General features: G+C 37.2%; 1 protein-coding gene across 4 annotated transcripts in view; it reads right to left on the bottom strand.

Annotated features, from left to right (window-relative positions):
* Positions 1 to 20,747, bottom strand: part of grid1a (glutamate receptor, ionotropic, delta 1a) — a 307,031-nt gene that overhangs the window by 113,302 nt on the left and 172,982 nt on the right. For all 4 annotated transcript variants that reach the window (XM_051868935.1, XM_051868938.1, XM_051868936.1 and 1 more), the window contains one exon: positions 9,673 to 9,957. In XM_051868935.1, coding sequence (XP_051724895.1) covers positions 9,673 to 9,957 — 285 coding nt within the window. The remainder of the gene's footprint in view (positions 1 to 9,672; positions 9,958 to 20,747) is intronic.

Raw genomic sequence — 20,747 nt, 5'->3', positions numbered from 1 at the left:
AGATCACTGTGGCTGAGCTCCAGAGATGCAGTCGGGAGATGGGAGAAAGTTGTAGAAAGTCAACCATCACTGCAGCCCTCCACCAGTCGGGGCTTTATGGCAGAGTGGCCCGACGGAAGCCTCTCCTCAGTGCAAGACACATGAAAGCCCGCATGGAGGACTCCAAGATGGTGAGAAATAAGATTCTCTGGTCTGATGAGACCAAGATAGAACTTTTTGGCCTTAATTCTAAGCGGTATGTGTGGAGAAAACCAGGCACTGCTCATCACCTGTCCAATACAGTCCCAACAGTGAAGCATGGTGGTGGCAGCATCATGCTGTGGGGGTGTTTTTCAGCTGCAGGGACAGGACGACTGGTTGCAATTGAGGGAAAGATGAATGCGGCCAAGTACAGTGATATCCTGGACGAAAACCTTCTCCAGAGTGCTCAGGACCTCAGACTGGGCCGAAGGTTTACCTTCCAACAAGACAATGACCCTAAGCACACAGCTAAAATAACGAAGGAGTGGCTTCACAACAACTCCGTGACTGTTCTTGAATGGCCCAGCCAGAGCCCTGACTTAAACCCAATTGAGCATCTCTGGAGAGACCTAAAAATGGCTGTCCACCAACGTTTACCATCCAACCTGACAGAACTGGAGAGGATCTGCAAGGAGGAATGGCAGAGGATCCCCAAATCCAGGTGTGAAAAACTTGTTGCATCTTTCCCAAAAAGACTCATGGCTGTATTAGATCAAAAGGGTGCTTCTACTAAATACTGAGCAAAGGGTCTGAATACTTAGGACCATGTGATATTTCAGTTTTTCTTTTTTAATAAATCTGCAAAAATGTCAACAATTCTGTGTTTTTCTGTCAATATGGGGTGCTGTGTGTACATTAATGAGGAAAAAAAATTAACTTAAATGATTTTAGCAAATGGCTGCAATATAACAAAGAGTGAAAAATTTAAGGGGGTCTGAATACTTTCCGTACCCACTGTATATAATATTAAAAAAAACAACACATCCAGAACATATGCAATATGTATGCATAGCAACAACTTCTCACTCGGGTCACTCTGGGCCATCTTATGGTATCATTTTACCTTTTCACTTAAAAAAAAATGTGCCATCTATGGGCAAAAGAAAAAAATGGAAAAGAAAAGAGTAGTTGGGGAGGTCATCTGAGGCCCGTTTCAATAAGGAGGTTCAACCAACTCTGAGTTAAAACTTGAACTCTGAGATGGGAAACTCTGAGTTTTCTGTTTAAGAACAGCTGAATCGGTTTAGTTCAATCAACTCTGAGTATGTTGACGCTGAGTTAAGCACGTGCACCATGACTATGAAAAGCCATGATCAATGGAGCTCTGATATTACGATTCACCATGGCAACAGCACTCAACAAAAAGACGTCTGCATACTTCCGAATCAATAGACTACAAGTTTAATTCTTATCACTGTTATAATATCAGAGGTGAAAACTGGCAGAATGGTAAGTTATTGAACTAATATTCATTTCTATTGTATGCCACATGCAAAAAAATAAAAAAATAAAATAATTTAAGTGGTTTTTATTTTTTTTATTTAGCAAATTATGTTCTATTTACCATGTAGGCTAAAAGTAGCACTTCTTTGCAAAAAGTGTAAATGGTAATGCTATTTATATTTTATACTGGCAGATACATACTATTTGCACTTCAGTATTGTACATCAACAGGATGCAATAATAACAGAGTGTAAATGATTTTAACATTATTAAACACTCGTGAGGCAGTTTACTTCCACTTTTAGAACATTTTATTCATTTTTATTGAAAATAACTTGCCCACGACCGATCTAACGTATCCAGATATAAATTTGTTGCTCATTCACAGTGGGAAAGTGCCCAAGCAACGTTGCTCGGCAACATTGCTCAAAAAGTTGCCCTGTGTATCATCACCTTTAGAGAACAATGCAACCTATGAAAGACATGCTAAGCATCCATAACGAATACTAGACTCGTGTTTAGTCTATAGGTTTGTGCATTTGAACGTGTATGTGCACAGAAGTTTAGTCTGATTAAGACGCATTAAGATTATTTTTATTACCACACTGGCAGATAATTTTACTCAAGTAAAATGCACTTAATTTAGAGCCTGCTCCTGACCAGGTTAGGTTCACAGAGTAAGTTACCATGGTAACTGACTCTGAGTATAAGTTACCTCTCTTTCAGAAACGGGCTTGACTTACCCTGCTTTCTCAGCTTTGACATACCTCCCATTCTGAAAAGGAAGACCCAGAGTTTCCCTCATTTCAGGGTTAACATACTCAGAGTTTTCACTTAACCTCCTTTCTGAAACGGGCCCCTGGTGCCAGGAGATATCTTACCCTATATGCAGTAAATGCTTTAGAAATTATTGACTACTTTTAGCTCAAGATAAATATTTAAATAATTACTAATTATATTAATAAAAAAATAATATTCAGTAGTACTAATAACATTTACATATTGAAAACTGTTAACTATTAAAACTCTAAGACAAAAGTCATCATCAGACAGACAACAGATTGTGTTTGTGCGAGCAAGAGAGCAAATGAAATCACTTCCTCGAACAGGTGGTGCTGTAGATGAAAGATGCTATCAGTTCTACACTAGTGAATAAAGCAAAAGGACACATTACTCAGCGGCATGCTAAAAAAAAAGGGACACTCGTAAACTCTGGGACTGCTCAGCTAAAACCTAAACATCAATTAAACTGAGAACTCACATACATAATCAACTTTCACAGGCCTGTGGACCAGCTTACTGTTGATTATAATTTACATAACACAAAAAGATCTCAACATTAAGCCGTTTTATAGACTCACTTTATGGAGGCTGGACGTACACAAAAATACTGTAAATAGGGGATAAAACAGCTCAAGAGAGAATCAGTTTTTCAAGAAACTGGCAGTCCCACTAATAATATAAAGCTGCTTTTCCACAGTCGGGCCAAAACGTCATTGCTTAAACGCTCTATTCCATTGTTGATCCAGCCTAGCCGGTACAGATATAGGTTCATTTTCCTGTGACCTTCCGCTCTTTAGAATGTAATACAAATGCGCCAGTCGATGGCTTGTTAATGCAACAGTTTACAAATGATATGAGATGTAAATAGTGACTGTGTTATGGAGGATCAGATATTTCTTTTAATTTCATTAACTTGAGCTAAAATATATTGCACTGAAATAGTGCAATTGGCAAGCTACAGAGAAATTGGTAGCCAGACAACAGACAAGCGACCAATCTTGAATGGCAACGTCACTACATGCATTCTACCAGCATGGTTCAGCGCAGCGGTTTGTAATCATGCCGTGCCAAACCAAGCTCAACTTGAAATCTAACTGGAAACTTTCATTACCGCTCTTAGAACCTTTCAGCCCGACGATGGAAAAGCAGCTAAAAAACTCACAGAAGTTGATTGAGGCCAACAAAACATTTATTTAAAAAAAATAAAAGTAAATTAGTTTTTTATTAGATCATGAATATTATTCATTTAGTATAGCATAAACAGATAAATTAGCAAAACCAATTACAAGGTTACTACAGAAGTGTCTTGCATTTTTCTGTAAAGAGATAATGTTAACTTCAAACGCTATGAAATCCTTTCAGACAGCAATCCTTCAAGGCTGTTTACTTGTCCTTCTAAAAATAATAGCATGAAAAGCAGCTGGCTGGAATAACGGAGTAAATCAATGCAAATAATGAGATGAGTTTCTGCAATTGTATTTAAACAGACATAATTAGTGGTAAAAAAAAAAAAAAAAAAAAAATATATATATATATATATATATATATATATAAAATTAGCAGTAAAAGAGAGTCCACAGCTTTAAACAAGCTTATTAAGATTAAAATCATGCTGAAATAAACTATACAAAAGGTGTGTGTCTGTGTGTGTGTGTGTGTGTGTGTGTAATATTAATATTTTATAATATCTATTGATATAACAGCTCCTGGTTTATGCTGTTGTTCAAGTGGAAGAGCAATAGTAGGCACCAGTAACACAGGGCTGGAACTAATGGTTATATTTTTCTTAATCAATTAATCTATTATTTATTTATTTATTAATCTATTGTTTATTTTCTGAATAAGCATTTGGTAAATTTACAAATAATTAATAACCATAACTAATCTATGTTTTACCTAATGATACTATGAAATAAAGATATTTATTGTGGCCTAATTAGGAAAGGCATTTACTGTTGCTGCGTTCACAGTCACTTTTTGGGCTTTAAAGCAGCAAGTGCTTACAAGTGTGAATCCTGAAATGTTTTGTTTATTCAGGAGATTAAAGTAACTGCTTGAATATGTTCATTCAGCTGTGTGATCAAACAGCTAAAATCAAAACTGCATTCTAACAAACCATAGCAGGTAGGTACCACAGCAACAGTATCAAACATGGCAATGTCCATAAAACGATAAAGTTTTACAATGATTGACAGTGCGTCAACAATGATGGACAATGATTGACAGCACTGTTTTACAATGGACAGTGCTTAGTCTAATAGAGGCACAAGTTCATCCGTTAGATATTTTAAATAACTAACAAAAGTGTTAAATGCTTTGTAACCAATTGCAGAGAGTACGTTTGAGCTGCGCGTCTCACAGTTTCACACCCACAAAATATGGGACCGACAGCTGGGTTCTAGTGCTCTGTAAAAAAAAAAAAAATAGTCCAAATACCTATACGCTTCCACCTCATTGTTTTGAGGTAGGAGAGCCCTGGGATGTTTTCTTTTCAGATGCTCCTTCATATAAGCTGCTGTGGTTTTAAAGAGCGTGCAAAGCACCATTCTATTTCATCTCTGTCTGGCTTGATATTTTCGTAATAAAGGCTGATTTTCAACATGCCCGAGAGTCTGAGCTGAGCAAGTCGACAAATTTAGACGCGTCGTTTCAGCCATTAAGGAGGAGGATGTTTACAAAGCGCTCAAAAATGATAAATGATAGTAAGAGAGTGAGAAAGACCTACTTACTCAACTCAGATCGAGCCCAATAGGGATAGTTCAGCTTTATAATGGGAATGAAATGGGGGTGGGGGGGTTAGATCTCTGACATCTAACACTCAAAAACCAAAAACAGTTGAGCCACTTTTCTGGTATTTCATCCACCTGAATAGGTGTAACAGCTCTCTCAGATGATCAGTTTTCTCTGCGTTCAGATTCTGGGTGTGATTAACACACCCGCAGCCTGTGGTCTTCAATTTGTTCTGCCACTGTCCCTGCACCAGTGCGACAGAAGTGACAAGAGCAGAACTGAGACTGAAATCTTGGGTAAATGATTTTCTCTCTTTTCGCTCAGATTCATAATGTAAGATCATTCACGCACTGCTCTTCAAATGTCACTGCGTTTTTGCTGGTCTAAAACCAGCTCTCAATGTATCTATTTTTAATATAGAACGTGCTGTGAACATTAGCATATTTTATGAAATTATGGTTTTGTTGAAAAGTTTAAAGTCAAAGGTGTAGATTTGGGCATGGGGGGTAGGGACATGTCCCAACAAAAAAAGTTGCGAGACAAGTGAATAATCTATGCCTATTTTTTTTTTCCAAGCCATCACAGTTTTGGGTTATAATAGAGGCATTGAGTGTTATGTTTTCATCTGTATAATGAAAGCATAGATCTTAAGAATGATTCAATGTGTAAAACCACAGGAAACAATGCAGAAAAACTTTAGCTGTAATTATTTCATTTGTACAAAAGTGGACAAATATGGACAGATATAAATGGACAGACAGAGAGGGACAGATAAAATGATAGAATGAAAGATATGACAGACTGACAGATATAAACAAATAATAAATAAATGAACAACAAAATGTCCCTATACCAACTAATGCCCTTGCCAAGAAGCCTGTTATCAGTGTGTCTAGCATTTTATATCCAGTGACTGTCCTCCAGGAGGGTGCCATGTTCAGTGCTAAGAGCTCTGCACCACGATCAATCATGTTTTATGTCTTGATTGGGGCTTTTCCTCTGACCTCTGCAATATGGTTTGAAGGATGTTACCTGCTTCAGGGTGCTTTGTTGTCTGGCTCATCTCAGCCCACTGTCTGAACCTGCCTGAAGCCAAATTCAGTAGCAGTTATAGCCTTAGCATAAAAGCTGAGCTATTTAAAGCACAGTGTAGTTGCATCTATTCTGAAATAGATCTCAGCCATGTGGACCACAAGGGAGCACTGCTTTGACTAGGGGGATCAAAATGCCCCATAGTGGTTGTGAGTTGCTTTTCATCCAGACCTTTGAATCCGTGATGGCATCGTGTTAGCACAGCAAACCACCCAACCCCCAAAGCAAGGAGAGAGCTATGGGCTACAGAGATAATGGGGATTTTAAGAAGATAAGATGGGAACAAAAGAATATTAAGCCTGCATGCTGATTATAGTTCAGTCAAAAATGAAAATTCTGTCATCATGTATTTTTCCATGCAATAACAATGTAAAAAAGCGAGAATGTCAAGCTTCGAAAAGCACTATTAAAGTAGTCCATCTCGCTATATTCCAAGTCTTATGAAGCAATTTGACAGCTTTGTGTGAGTAAATGAGCTTGACAATGACGACAATGACATCAGTTTTCTGCAGAACTGCTTTATAGATGAAACTAATTTAATAATTGATATCTTTACAACGGAACTGAATCAACACTGAACTGACTTCAGCTGAACAATGGCACTATTTTCTTTTAGAGCTGCTGTACAGCTGAAATGAACTTTGTTTGCATCATTGAATCATTTTCCTGTTATCAATGTAAAGCTGTTTTTAAACAATCTTTATTGTATGAAGTGACTTGGAATAAACCATAATTTAAGTTATTTTTCACTGATAATCTTCCCTTCCAGTCTGTGAGCTGAATTAGAGAATCAGATCAGACCAAGAACAAATCATTTAGACAGTTTTTGTGAATTAGATCAACCATTTCATTGAAAAGACTGAAAGTAGGACTGGACGATTAATCAAAAAGTAATCGAAACCGAAAATCAGAACCTCTAACCGACGTAATTTTCCCATGTCGGTTATTTCAGTTTTTTTAATCCTGTTAATACTTCCCCTTGAAAAACATACTACCGCGTGTGTAGCCACGTGACTCTGCCCTGTCCAGTCAACACGCCGAGTCAACACACGGAGACGGCGTGCAAGCGGTGAGCTTTGCGTCTTCACTAAACTGTGTCAGTTGTATGTGTTTTAAGGTTTGCCAGTTTGGACCTTCAAGCGATTTTAGACGATCGGATGTGTATTATTATATCGAGCAGCTGCATTGTGGCACGAACAGTAGCTGCACAAAATGTGAAGATCGCGCGCACAGTCCCTCCGTCCCCCTTCCCCCTTCCCTTAATCAAGGTTTTGATTTTTGGCCATAATCGTCCAGCCCTAACTCAAAGGACTGATTCATTCACAAATCAAACATTGATATATTTTTCTCATGAAGCTATAGGGTGGATGTCATGTTAAAGGTTTAGTTCACCCAAAAATGAAATTTCTGTCATTAAGTACTCACCCTCATGTCATTACACACCTGTAAGACCTTTGTTCATCTTTGGAACACAAATCATCATTGCACCTTTTGACGTCCAGAAAGGTAGTAAACAAAATAGTCAACGTGACTACAGTGGTTCAACCTTACTGTTATGAAGCGGCAAGAATACTTTTTGTGCGCAAAAACAAAACAAAAATAATGACTTTATTCAACAATTTGAACCGTTGTCATACAGTGAACTCAGTGCAGGCTTCCTTGTTTACGTACGAACGCTGGCACATTATTGGCCGGATCCTGTGTCAGCATCACACGCATGCGTCATGCTGTTCATGTGTTCAGCTTCGGCCAATACTGAGTTGGCGTTCGGACGTAAACAAGGAAGCCTGCACTGAATTCACTACATATGACAATGGTTCAAATTGTTGAATAAAGTCGTTATTTTTGTTTTGTTTTTGCACACAAAAAGTATTCTCGTCGCTTCATAACATTAAGGTTGAAACACTGTAGTCACATTGACTATTTTAACCATGTTTTCAACTACCTTTCTGGATGTCAAAATGTGCAATGACATCGCTGCCTATGTGTGGATCAGATACCCTCGGATTTCATCAAAAATATCTTCATTTGTGTTCTGAAGATGAACGAAAGTCTTATGGGTGTGGAACGACATGAGGGTGAGTAATTAATGACAGAAATTTCATTTTTGGGTGAACTAATCCTTTTTGGTTTGATTCTCAAACAAAGATGATATATGGCATCAGAAGACTTAGAAGAAGAAATAACCAGTAGTGCAATTTCTTCAAAATTTCTCTCTCTCTCTCTCTCTTTCTCTCTTTTGTTGTTGTTGTTTGTTTGCACTGTACATGAAAAAAGGGTCTTACAGGTTTGGAAAACAAAATGTAAGGGTGAACTATCTCTTTAAAAGACAAGCTAAATAAACCATAGAATTCTTTGTTAACATTCATAATTTCAGAGCCTGCAGCACTGCAGAGGAGACTGGTACAGTTTAAGTGTTAATTGGTGTCAGTAGTAAGTACAACAAATTTTTATGAGGAAGCTTTATGCTTGACCTTCCCCAACAGAACTTAATTTATTGTGTTGTTTTCAGGAAACAATATACTCCACAAAGGACCTGGCACTGAACAACCAACTTACAGTTAAAGCTGCAGAACTAAAAACCTTATTAATGTAAACTGCAAATGCTATAGAAATGCTTGTCAGCAGATTCTGAGAACACTAAAACCCATAAATACATTTTACTGTCAGACACAGAAAGAATAATCATCAGCTAATGTGTTTTGAGCCTGGTATTATCTAAAGGGCAGGTAAGGATTCAGGCACAACACCAGGGTTGAGACTAAGAAGTGTTATAACACATGGTAGGTTGTATCACCCTCAGTTTACCCAATCAGAAATGAGCTAGATGGGTGAAATCATGTTCATATATGTCTACCACCTTCCTGAGGTGACAATCTTAAGGATGTTTTCAATGTTTATTTGCTGGTTTGAATTAAAATGTCTCCTATATGTTTACCATGCACACTACTGTTCCAAAGTTTGGGGTGGGTACGTTTTTTAAATGTTTTTGAAAGCAGTCTCTTATGCTCACCACAACTGCATTTATTTGATCAAGAATACAGTCGCACTGTTAGGGTAAATGGTAAAGAGCAATTCTTAGTCTTGGGCTGGGTTACAATTTGAGAGAGGTCAGATTATAAGTAATCTTTAATGTTAAAGAGGTCTGACATAAAGACAAATCTGGACTGAGAGCCAAACCCGATTCCCATACAGCTGAACATCACTGGCTCAATTAAGAAATCAGAAGGCTGTCCAAGTCCATGTTTTATAAACCTTGAAAGTTTTATGGCTTTCAAAACACTACAATGCTGAAGCTAGTTAACAACTGACAGTCTGCCTTTTAGTCTGCCAGAGTCCACCTGCTCACATCAAATTTTAACTTCAGAGCTGATGTCTTTGTACTATGAAGGCATTGCTCATGGACAGCATCATTTTTTTTGCTTTGAACAGTCCTCTGAAGTTGCTATGCACCAAAACATCACGATGGATTGTGAATTATAACTCATATGTCACAGAACAACTGTCTCCCTTCATGTCAGTGTGACCCCTGCCCTCCTAACATTAACCTCCAACCAGACTCCCAACTAGAGATGGGTGCCACAAAGGTCCACCATCACTCACCGTACTCGCTGTCATAGAAAACAATGAACTTGTGCCAGCGCAGTTCAGAGACGAGCGTGATCATGACATCATTTAGACGCACAGGAGGGCGTGCGGCCAGAGTGTAGCGCTCTCCGTCGGGGCTGGGATTGAGCTGGCACTCAGCGCGGGGTGTGCCGTCTCCATTCCTCTGAATGAACAGGTGAGGAATGTGCATGGCGTCCGTGAGAGACTGTAGTGCGTTGGCTGCAGCACATCCCGTTGACGACACCAATGCCAGTATCCCCTGATTCATGAGCTCACAGGCTAGAGAATGAAAGAGAGAGAGAAAAAAAATGGGATTAGAGTGTCCAGGAGTCATAGGTACTACTTTACAACAGTTAAGCATGTTGACCATTATGGAACTTATGGTCCATTGTCATCAACCAGCGGCAATTAATGCAGCAAATGTCAGGGTGAACCCATAGAGAACAGGTGGGATAATGTGTCCAGATTTCACAGGGCAAATGTAATTCTCTTCAGTGTATTGCAATATGCTGCTAATTTATTGCCTCTGTTGAACATCAGTGTAGCAATTTCTCAAGGAAATCTAGTTAAAGTGGACATAAATAATTTATGACATATGACATTTTGTAGATGTTGCCATCTGAGAGCCGCAGGCTAGGAAACATATGCTTTATACATATAGTTACCCTTGTTTGTTTACAATGATAAAAAGTGGATTTCTAATCCAAGGCTGTTCCAGGGTGCATATCTGACAATGTGCCTATTTAAAAAGGGCATTGTGGCACAGAAAAATGGTAGTAATATTCCCAGCTTTGTACACTAGAGCACTGTTTGTATGTGACTACAACACAAAATCATTACATTTATGCACAAATGCATCTTGAGAAAGAGGTTTAAAATATGTCACAGCACATTTGAATTCATTCTTCATTTAGAAGATTATTTTCTGTTATTTTCTCATATTTACACAAATCAAAAGTAGAGTACTTTGTCGTATTTATTTGCATTGTAATACATATTTTATCATAGATCCCAAAATGGGGGACTGTAAATTAATTTTGTCTAGTGACAGCACAGAAAGTTTTACAACTGCAGGAGTTGGAAAATCAATTATTAATAAAGCCAAAAAAGCATTCAAAACGCACAGAGCCCACTGTACAGAGAGCGGCTAATGGAGGTGGAATTATTCTCCAAGTGAGAAATAAAACCCGGTAGTTTCTGTAACTTCCACACAATAACTGTTTGTCTACGTGTCCCCAGAGAGGCTGTGTGCTAGTTTCATTAAAGCAAAGCCTGGATTCAGATTGGCTGATCGCAAAGGTTTTAAAGAACAGTTCTTTAAAGACGTAGGTAGATCAATGAATTACAATCCCAATGAAAATTAGAGGAAACACAATGATTTTTTTTTTTTCAGGAAAGAAACTAATTACTTTTTTTCTAAGAAGCTGAGCAAATAATTTTGCACAAAGCTACCAGAGAAAATACTCAGTAAACATCTGAACAAACACAATTTACATTGTTATTCCACTGAATGAATCCACCTTAACTGAATACAAAATACCCTAAATCACTTACAGTTCCATAATAGGCTTTACATATAGGCTGCTGAACATAAACCAAAATCGTGTTTTTCAACATTAAATTTCTCCCAAACGTTCCTTAAGATAAAAAATAGGCCTATAGAAATATTAACTTCTATGAACAACTGAAAAACTCCAACAAACAGAAGCTCCATGTGGTTTAAAATGGTACAGAAAAATACACTTGTTGTGCAAGTTATGAAAATCTTTATATATGGTAGAAAATTACATACCAGAACCGTAAACCACCCACAAATCTTGTACGGCGTTAATATTAAATTCCCTTTGTTTAGTTTAAGACCTCAACACGACACATACTGTACTTTAACACAATATTTATCTAAGTTGACATGAAAAAATATGTCTTTGAAAAAGTAATATGAGTCAGATCTTACCGATAAATGTGTCTGTTCATGCGTTATGAGCTTCTTATCTCTCCATAACTATGCAAATAGTGTAATTTTTTTAATCTTTAAAATGTCTGTGTGTATAATAGAGCTATGGAGAAATATAGCTGCGAAAAGCCTGATAGATAAACCTGTTTGCTGATTCACATCAGAGAACTACACTTCCTTGGATAAATCCAGAGAGAAAAGATGAAAAGACTGATAGGGTTAGAAAGAATAAGAAAAAGGTCTGTCTAGAGGAAAAGAAAACTTCTGCCTCCTATGTAATGCCGTCAAGATAGAGCTGATAGACAATACAGAAACAGTCGCAACTCCATCAATCAACCAGACGCCATCCCCAAACTTCAGAGCAAGAGAAACGTCCACAACCTGCAGGGCACAGCAAAACATGCCATGGGAAATCTATAAGTCATGTGAGAATGGTCATTAAACCATCTGATGTGGAAATTCGCACTGGCAGGCGCTGTTCGCTGGTCCATGAATTCTACATCTATACATTCTTACACATCATGGCGATGACAACCGCAAAACAAAGGGATAGTTTACCTAAAAATGAAACGTCTGTCATCATTTACTCACTCTCATGTCATTCCAAACCTGTCTGACTTTCTTTCTTCTGTGGAACATAAAAGAAAAGATCTTGAAGAATGTGTTTAATCCATACAATAATAGTCAATATTTGCAATATATCTCATTTTGTATTCCACAGAAGAAAGAGAAGTCATACAAATTTGGAACAACATAAGGGAGAGTAAATGATAATAGAAGATTCAGGCTCCCTATCAGCATTCAGCAGATCCTTCTCAGAGAAGGGAGATAGAACAACACAAACACACATCAGTACAGTTTGAGGAGAATTTGATTATAATTTAGTGTAATAATAACGCTGCCTCTCTCTCTCTCTCTAAATCCACACATAGCTTCTTATGCAGATTATGGCATATTATAGACTAATACTCAATTATAGAGTCATGGTTTACGTACATGGTGAACGGCACCATTCTTTGTAATCCCTGATTTTAGGATTTGAATCTTGTGCGTCTCTGCATCGTTGATATAATGCATTTAAAAATGTATTTGTCATGCAGATTAGAGACTTTTATCACCAAACAGGATTAAAAAAATTATCTCAAGGAATATATGGGAGCTCAAATCAGAATGCAGGAGTTATTCACGATCATGCATTAACACATAGTCAAATGAAATTAATTAATCCACAGCTCACAGCACACCTCCAGAGTCTCCGTGTCATTGATTTGAAATGCCCCTGTGTCGTAATGTTTACGATACGGCGATAGAGAGGGTTGATGGGTGATTCTCTTACCAGAAATTACATAAGTCGTGCTGCCAGGATGATTTCACACTAACGGACAGATGTTTTCATTGGTCTTTGTGAGCAGTGAAACAGACGTTGAAGGTGTTGTGGACGGGGTTTCCACCCAGCAGGGTGCTGTTTGTGGTTTGATAAGGAAACTGGCCTTTACACATGGTCTATGGTTGGAGCTTCAAGACTTCGAGACTGAATTGGTAAGAAAAAGATAGCACAGTGTGTGTGTGTATTCAGTATGTGTGGGAGTGTGTTTATGAACAGTATGTGTGTAAGGTGGCATGTCCACTGGATAAGCTTAAAAGATTACCAGACCACAAACATCAACCCCTACAAAATCCTATAATCCTGTTGGAATTGGCATCATCAAAGTCATTCAGTGCCCTGTACTGTATCAGAAGGAAAATGATCCTCCATCTGCACATAATGCAAAAGCCTATAATTAGCATTTTTGTTCTAAAATGCTAATTATAAAACACAGTCCTGGGTAAACGGGTTTTAGTGATTAAAAAAACAAGACGCAAGGCCTTGAGACACGTTTAAGTTGGACTTCTTGTAACTTCAGCGGCACATTTTTAGATTGCCTCATCATGTACGAAACTGCAAAAAAAGCGAGAGGAGAGCGAAACATGTCCATCTTGCACATTTTTACATAAAAAAACAATGGAAAAGTAAGACATAAGCTAATATTTTTAGACACAATATTGACAGTTATTTTGTCTGTTTTGGCTCAGCTAGCGCAAATAGTTCCAAACAAAGCTACAGCAGAAATGCTGCAACACTGATCAACACGCATAGTGGTGTTTCCATCCTGAATGATTCTTTCATTTGATTTTTGAACAAATCGAATGAATCACTCAATGACTAATTCATAAAAGAGTCATTTGTTTATTTCCTAATGAATCAGCATTTTTGAACAAATGTGCTGAATGAAAAATTCAATGACTCACTCATAAAAAGTCATTTGTTTCGTTCCTTAACAAATTTTTTCGTTTTTGAATGAGATGTTTCATATACACATTTGGTTTGCTTCCTATGCTCAAAGATACTATATAGAAGATATTATATACTACTGTGCTGGAAGAACCTGACTTGTAATCATAAAGAATGTCAAACATTTAGCTCCATATGAATTATTATTATTACTACTATTATTTTACCAGTAATTCATTGGAGAGTATTTCTGTTTTTCCCCCCTGTAAGTTGGCTGCGATATTCCACAGGTTTTGACCTGAAGTCCCATTAACTTCAATGGTTGAATGGAAGCAAAACTCTTTTCTGTACAATAGAGGATAAGGATGAAAAGAAGGTGCAAGTGGGGAGGATACAGACAGAGAAAGGAAGAGCTAATTCACTGCATTATTCTCCGTCATCCACACCCCACACATCTTTCTCACCACTCCTCTTCTCCTCTTCATACTAAAACCCAAAGCCAACAGGGAGATACAGGATGAAAAGAGAGCCTCCGTTGAGCAGACAGCCCGGCACTAAGTCCTTCCTGACTTTGTCAGAGTGAGTTATTCATATTGTCCCGCCCTGTCCTGTGTCCTTCATTAATACATAATGTGTAGCACCTGCAATTATGTTCAGAAAAGCTATTTCAGGTTTGATGCTCTGAATTACAACAGGCCGGGAAGCAGCCTTGAAAATATGAGGCTCTTGTTTCAGAAATTTTACATTAAAATGAGTTACTGACATTTTACCTTGCCAGATGTCTCTTTTCATTTTCAATAAACAGAAATGCAGTACAGCCTGGATTGAGCTTCAAATAATGAAAAATATGCCTTTTGAAGCCATATACACTTTAAAAGTTTATTTTTAGAGTTTACTTGTTTTACTTCCATAGAAAAACAACAACAATAACAACAACAACAAATGCTTCAGTACTTCAGATCTCAAAGTACTGTTCTGGGAGGAGAACCTGAAGAATTGGATGAGACACTTAAGCGAGATTCTTAATCCATTAGACTCCTCTGAAATGTCCCAGTACACCTTACAGTGGAAATAACAGGACAACAACCTAATCTCTTCCACTTGAGTTCTGCTCTCTAGAAATCAATGATGGTATAGAAGCTAGTGTGTCCCAGAAGAAGTACAACAGCGTTTCATAGGCGACTAAACAAAATTGTCTGTCCTTGTGAAAACTGCAGTATTACAAAAACATCATTCCACTGCCACTATGGTTTTATGGCAAATCAGAATATCATACATCAGATATTTTTATGCTGTTCCAGGTTGGTTAATGCTGGTGGACCAGGCACAGAAATGCAGGAAGGGCTCTTCTGGTGAGGCACTTTGGCCAAAGGAGTCTTGCTTGTTATTAAGTTAGTTGCATGCACTGCATGCAAGCAAAACACAAAATATGTTTGTGACAAGTCATGTTGATTTCTATTATGTGAAATGACCTTATGTAGATCCAAATCAACCAACCAAACTTATGAGATGATACCCATCCAAGCTTTTGACCTTTATCGTACAGCTTTGTAGACATTTCTGCATTGTGGCAGGCCGTCAAATCAGATAATCTAATTTTAAAGTCAACATGAAATAGCGTTTACAACCTGTTTCACTTCCATAATGTGATGTATTCCTCAGTGAAACAAAATGTTGAAAAAGACAAACAAACAAATAAAGCGAATTTTGAATTCAGATTGACTTTCACAGCAGCAGTGAATGGTGAGGCCAGGTCTACAGAAGATGTCTGTCCACTCTTGTGTTTGTTTTGAGTTTGTGTGATTATATTTATGTATAAATCACCACACTGTGGCCGATTATTTTGCTAATTAGCATAGTTAGTCTAGCACAGCTGGAATGCTAATTGCTCTTCTGGTAACAGAAGCCTATACTCTGTGACAGACCAGTCCTTTAAACGGGGAGACACCAGCCTCTATGAAAGCTCTCTCCAGGGGTTTAATACGTCACTGTTCCATATTAAATCCACATCCCAAAAATTTCCCATATTCCAACACCCTCTCACTTCCTTCAGAAAATCATGTGACTTAACCATTTGTTTAAAAATTCTCTCTGAAGTTTGATTGCTAAGTGCCACTCAATGTTGATGTAAGATGGACTGTCATTATATCCCCCATGTTAGAGTTGTAATTTTTATCCATATGTTTGTTGACCTTCAACAAATCAAAATTTAACTCAAGTATTGCTAAACAAGTATAATTTAACCACGCTTGACAACTTTTTTTGGTCTCTATAGCCCTTAAACTATAGAAAAAATTATGTTATTGAAGCACCATGGAAAGTTAATACAAACGTAAACCCAGTTAGTTAATTTTAGGATCTTCTTGGCACTGAAGATCTTTAAAGCTCAGCTGATCAAAGACTTCCCACGGCTGGCTTCTGTTCTCTCAGCGGTAACTGTGGTGAAGAAGCTAGCACACACTTTCTGCTTTAGAGTGTGGGTGACTGGTCACTTGGCGTCCTAGAGAGGAACGTTATTGAAAGGACCTTAGGGGACAATCCTGACTGGATTTATTGTGCTGCTAATTTTTGCTCGGTTTTGGGTAGTAAAAATAAGAAAAGAAAGATTCTGAGGTGCATTTCTGCTTAAAACGCTAAAGTTTCATCATCACAATGCTGATTCAATGAGACTTGTTTAATAAAGTCAAAAGACAGGCACAATAAAAAAGAGAAAAGAGAAAGCAGAGATTAAGAAAAGGAAAAAAAAAAACAGACTTCAAAGAAGAAATAATGAAGACAGAAATGATGCAGGCGCGAACATAAACAAGGTCTGTGGATGAAAGGTACAGAAAAAAAGTTTTGAATGATCAATAAATATATCTCGGTCTGACTGTAGATGGATAGAAGAAAAGAGTGAAAAGATAAATCCAGTTGTGTTTGATTTTAAAGTCATTAAAGGCTTCAGTAAACAGTAGTACTGGAGAACAGATAAGCACTGTCATCTCTGAAATCAATGTCTGAAGACTGTGACATTACTAAAAGCATCAATAAATGTTGTCTTGGGGGACTTCAGTTTAGACTCACACAAACACTCGGGTCACTTATATAGATGGGCATGTGGATTAGAGAAAAGATTGTGTTTGCTGAGCTTATACAAACATAATAATGTAGAAACATCAGATATAGAGCTCTGGTGACGAATGACCTGATGAAGAGAGAGAAAGAAAGACAGGGTCAAAAATGACATAGCAGATGGTTGTCGAAATTTCAATCTGTAGTATCTTCGGGGCCATATGTTCCACAAAGCGCCCAAAATGTGACTTCAGTTTGAATTCATGTGACATTTAAGTCTGAAGGCTGATGTGATGACGTTTGCTCTTGAGATCTGGAGAGGATTTTACTCTCTTTTAAATGCATAGAATATTGAAAACAGAGCACAGGTGTCACTCTTTCTTTCTCTCGCTCCCTCTCATCAAGTATATCTTCCCTCCTCTCACTCTCTCTCATCTTTGGTCTGACATTAACTTTCAAAGGATCCAGTCTATAGTAGAAAGAGAGGTAGTCAAATGTCACTGAGAGTGTTTGATGGACAATTCATCTCCCTTTAAATCATTGTTGTACCTGTCTTAAAGGGACAGTACCCCAGAACCTATTCTATACAATTCTGTCATTGTTTACTCACCTGCATTTTTTCCCACAGAACTACAAATCAACAGTTTGTAAGGTTGACAAAACAACACCATTAAAGTGTTCACTATATAAGTGAACATATATATAACATATATAATACCAAGTTTTCTAAAGGCATACGGTAACTTTTTAAAACTAATTTAATTTGTAATTCACTGAAAATGACATTTGTGATGAGACACATGAGAACCAATGACATTTGATGATGGTGTGATGTTTATCAAAAGCTAGAGCAGATGGCATGTTTTCACTAAATGATGAATCATTTTTTTTAAAGTATTTTCCTCATGCAAAGCAAGCATATGGCTTAAACAGCCTAAGAATACAGAGCACTAGTCATATGAACTACTTTTATGGTGCTTTTTTTTTTTTTTCTCTCTCAAACCCTCTAACTGCAGCCTGTCATCAGTGAGACATTTTTGCAAGAATGAATGGGATCCCATACCGTTTTAAAAGCCACTGACATTACCAAAAAATAAAAAGTTATCTTTCAAAGACTGCTCTGAGGTTTGTTTACAGCAAAAATGGCAACAGCAGTTGGCTGCAAAAAATCTTCCGTAATCAACGTTTCATTCCTGCTAGATCATTTACTTGGACTTGTGGAATTGAACCCACCATAATGAACGTCTGCCAAGCAACTCCTGAGATAAATCAGGAGGCATGCCAGTATTTTAAAAGGATAAATAAACAATGGCATATTCTAATCTATCTGCTTTCACGCCTCCAGAGTGCTGATATGACTGTGGGATATCAAGTGAGTTCAACATACTAACGTAGAGCATCACGTAAACTGCAGCAGTCACAACGAAAGCTTTTCTTAATGTTGTCTTGTTTTCAAGACATCTAAAACATTATAAATATCTAAACATCCTTAAAACAAGTTAAATTACGTGAGAAGGACATTTCTGGAAAATATCGAGACGTGTTTTCTTGAATTACTTTAAGTTTGTTTATCTTACCCTTGTGGCATAGCCCTCACGTAGATGTAGACTTTATACAAGAAGAAAAAAAAAATGCCACTGGAGTAAGAAAAATAAACTTAAATCAAGATCAAAACAAGCCTTAATATCTTTAGCAAAATAGAGATATTTAGATATTTATACTAGGGAAAAATACTTATTAATGATTAAAGTTTTATATAGTTTTGGGTATGGATTGTTTAGGGTTAGGAAACAAACTCTACTTGAAAGTGTCCCACAATGCATCAGGACACACAAGTTCCCCACACTCAAAAATTTGTTTGTTCAATGAACTTAATTAAATTAAGGAATGTTTTGTTGAACCAACTTAATACATTTTTAAAAAGTTCATGTGTCACACCAAAGTCCCTTTCAAGGAAAGTTTACTCAGGCATCCAAGACCTATTTGAATGGAGGAATCCTGAAATTTCAAAAACTGCTTGCCGAACTCACAATTAAATAACATATTTACAATCAGCAACAAAATCTGACATGAACCGTGCCATAAATGTTGTTTCTTATGCTCAAGTTGCATTAAAAAAGCTTATATTTCAGGCTAGACCAGCCAATGCGCATGTGCAGTCCTATGCGCGGGTCTCAAGTTTCAATGGGCACCGGATCTTTTAACAGCAGCTGTAGTGACGTAATGACTTTACCAATCAGCGTTTGGCTCTTTTACTTTGAAGGCGGGACGTATTCCGCCATATTGCGCGTTGCATTTTATCCCATTCATAAGTAATAGGAGTGAACTGTCTTTCTATATCTATAGTCTTTGGTCATACTAACTAGCGATAGTGCATGCTAGTATGCTAAAGACAATTTTGTTTATTATTATATCCAATGTGTAGGATGAGCAAGAAGAGACTGGTCTCAGTACTGGCAATGACCACAGTTTTTGCTCATTGTGTGAGACCGTGTGAAGAAACAGACATAGTCATCTTATAACCACCCACAGCCTAAGCACAAGCACAACTCTTCAGCACAATGGTTACCACAAAACTCAAAAATGTAACAGAAACTCTACAGCATAACTGAACATTAAAAAAAAAAAGTCTTTCTCTTTAATTTAAAAAAAAAAACAAAACATAAAATATCACCTAATTTCAAAATTTACTGTCCTAATGCAGTCCAATGCAAAGCATGCTGGGAACTACAGATCCACTGCCCTGTTAGTTATGTCAACAAAAATGATTTATGTAGTCCTAACAAAAAATGATTGTTAACTTTCATTTTACAAATTTAAGTGGATTTAACAATCATATTAATTCATGACAAAAGCAAAGTTTTAATGATATTTAGATATTTCTACTGGGGACAAATATACTGATCAATGTTTGTTTTATAGTTTTGGGTTGTTTAGGGTTTATTTCAATTCGTTTAAATTGCTTCATCACATTTAATTTGAACAAGCAGCCATTTTTTTGTTTTTCTTTGAGTACACCTTCTCTGGCTCTCAAATATAAGTATTGCATAAGACTGATTCCTGTTGACGTTATGGGCTTCAAATTCCCAAAAAACAACCTCACTCTGCTGGACAAACACACCATCTGACATTTAGGCCTGGAGGAAGCAGGAGGCTGAGCTTGAAATTATTCATTTTGAGTTTTCCGTCAGATCCAAAAACTAAGGAACATAATGTGCTACTTCTGTTCTGTGTGCGGGCAAGACCTCTTTTCTTTTGTCTCTCTGTTTTCAATCTTGCTAGGCAAACTTACAGAACAAAAACAATTTCCCTTAATCTTGATTCATCATTTTATAGTCTTTTATCAATATATTATCACTGTGTATTGTGATGCCATCTGAAAGGCATCTAAATGTTGTCTTTGGTTCTTTTCAAAAAGTTCTCTTGGCTGACAAGCCATAGCCAGCAGATTTGGGAAAGACATTATCATGTCTGCTTGACTGGCTGATTATTAAGCAGAGTTTAAGAAACAGCTCCCTGCTGAGGTATGTCTCTCTGTGCGTCATACCAACAGTTTTTCTCATAAATTGCAAGACATCCTGACGCATTAATTTGCATTCAATAGAGCTTCAACGGAGGCATATAAAATCTGAAATAACATAACATAAATAATTTTTCAGTCATTTTTCAGTGTTTTCCTCATTTAAAAAAAACTTTAAAATCATGTATATTCACGAGATGAAGAGTCAAATCATATCAGTAGCCTAAAAGCAGTGTTATTTTTACATGTTGAGATCATATGACCAGTCAAAT

Source organism: Ctenopharyngodon idella, chromosome 17 (assembly GCF_019924925.1).
Source record: "Ctenopharyngodon idella isolate HZGC_01 chromosome 17, HZGC01, whole genome shotgun sequence".
Taxonomy (NCBI): domain Eukaryota; kingdom Metazoa; phylum Chordata; class Actinopteri; order Cypriniformes; family Xenocyprididae; genus Ctenopharyngodon; species Ctenopharyngodon idella.
This window is presented reverse-complemented; position numbering and strand designations above follow the sequence as displayed.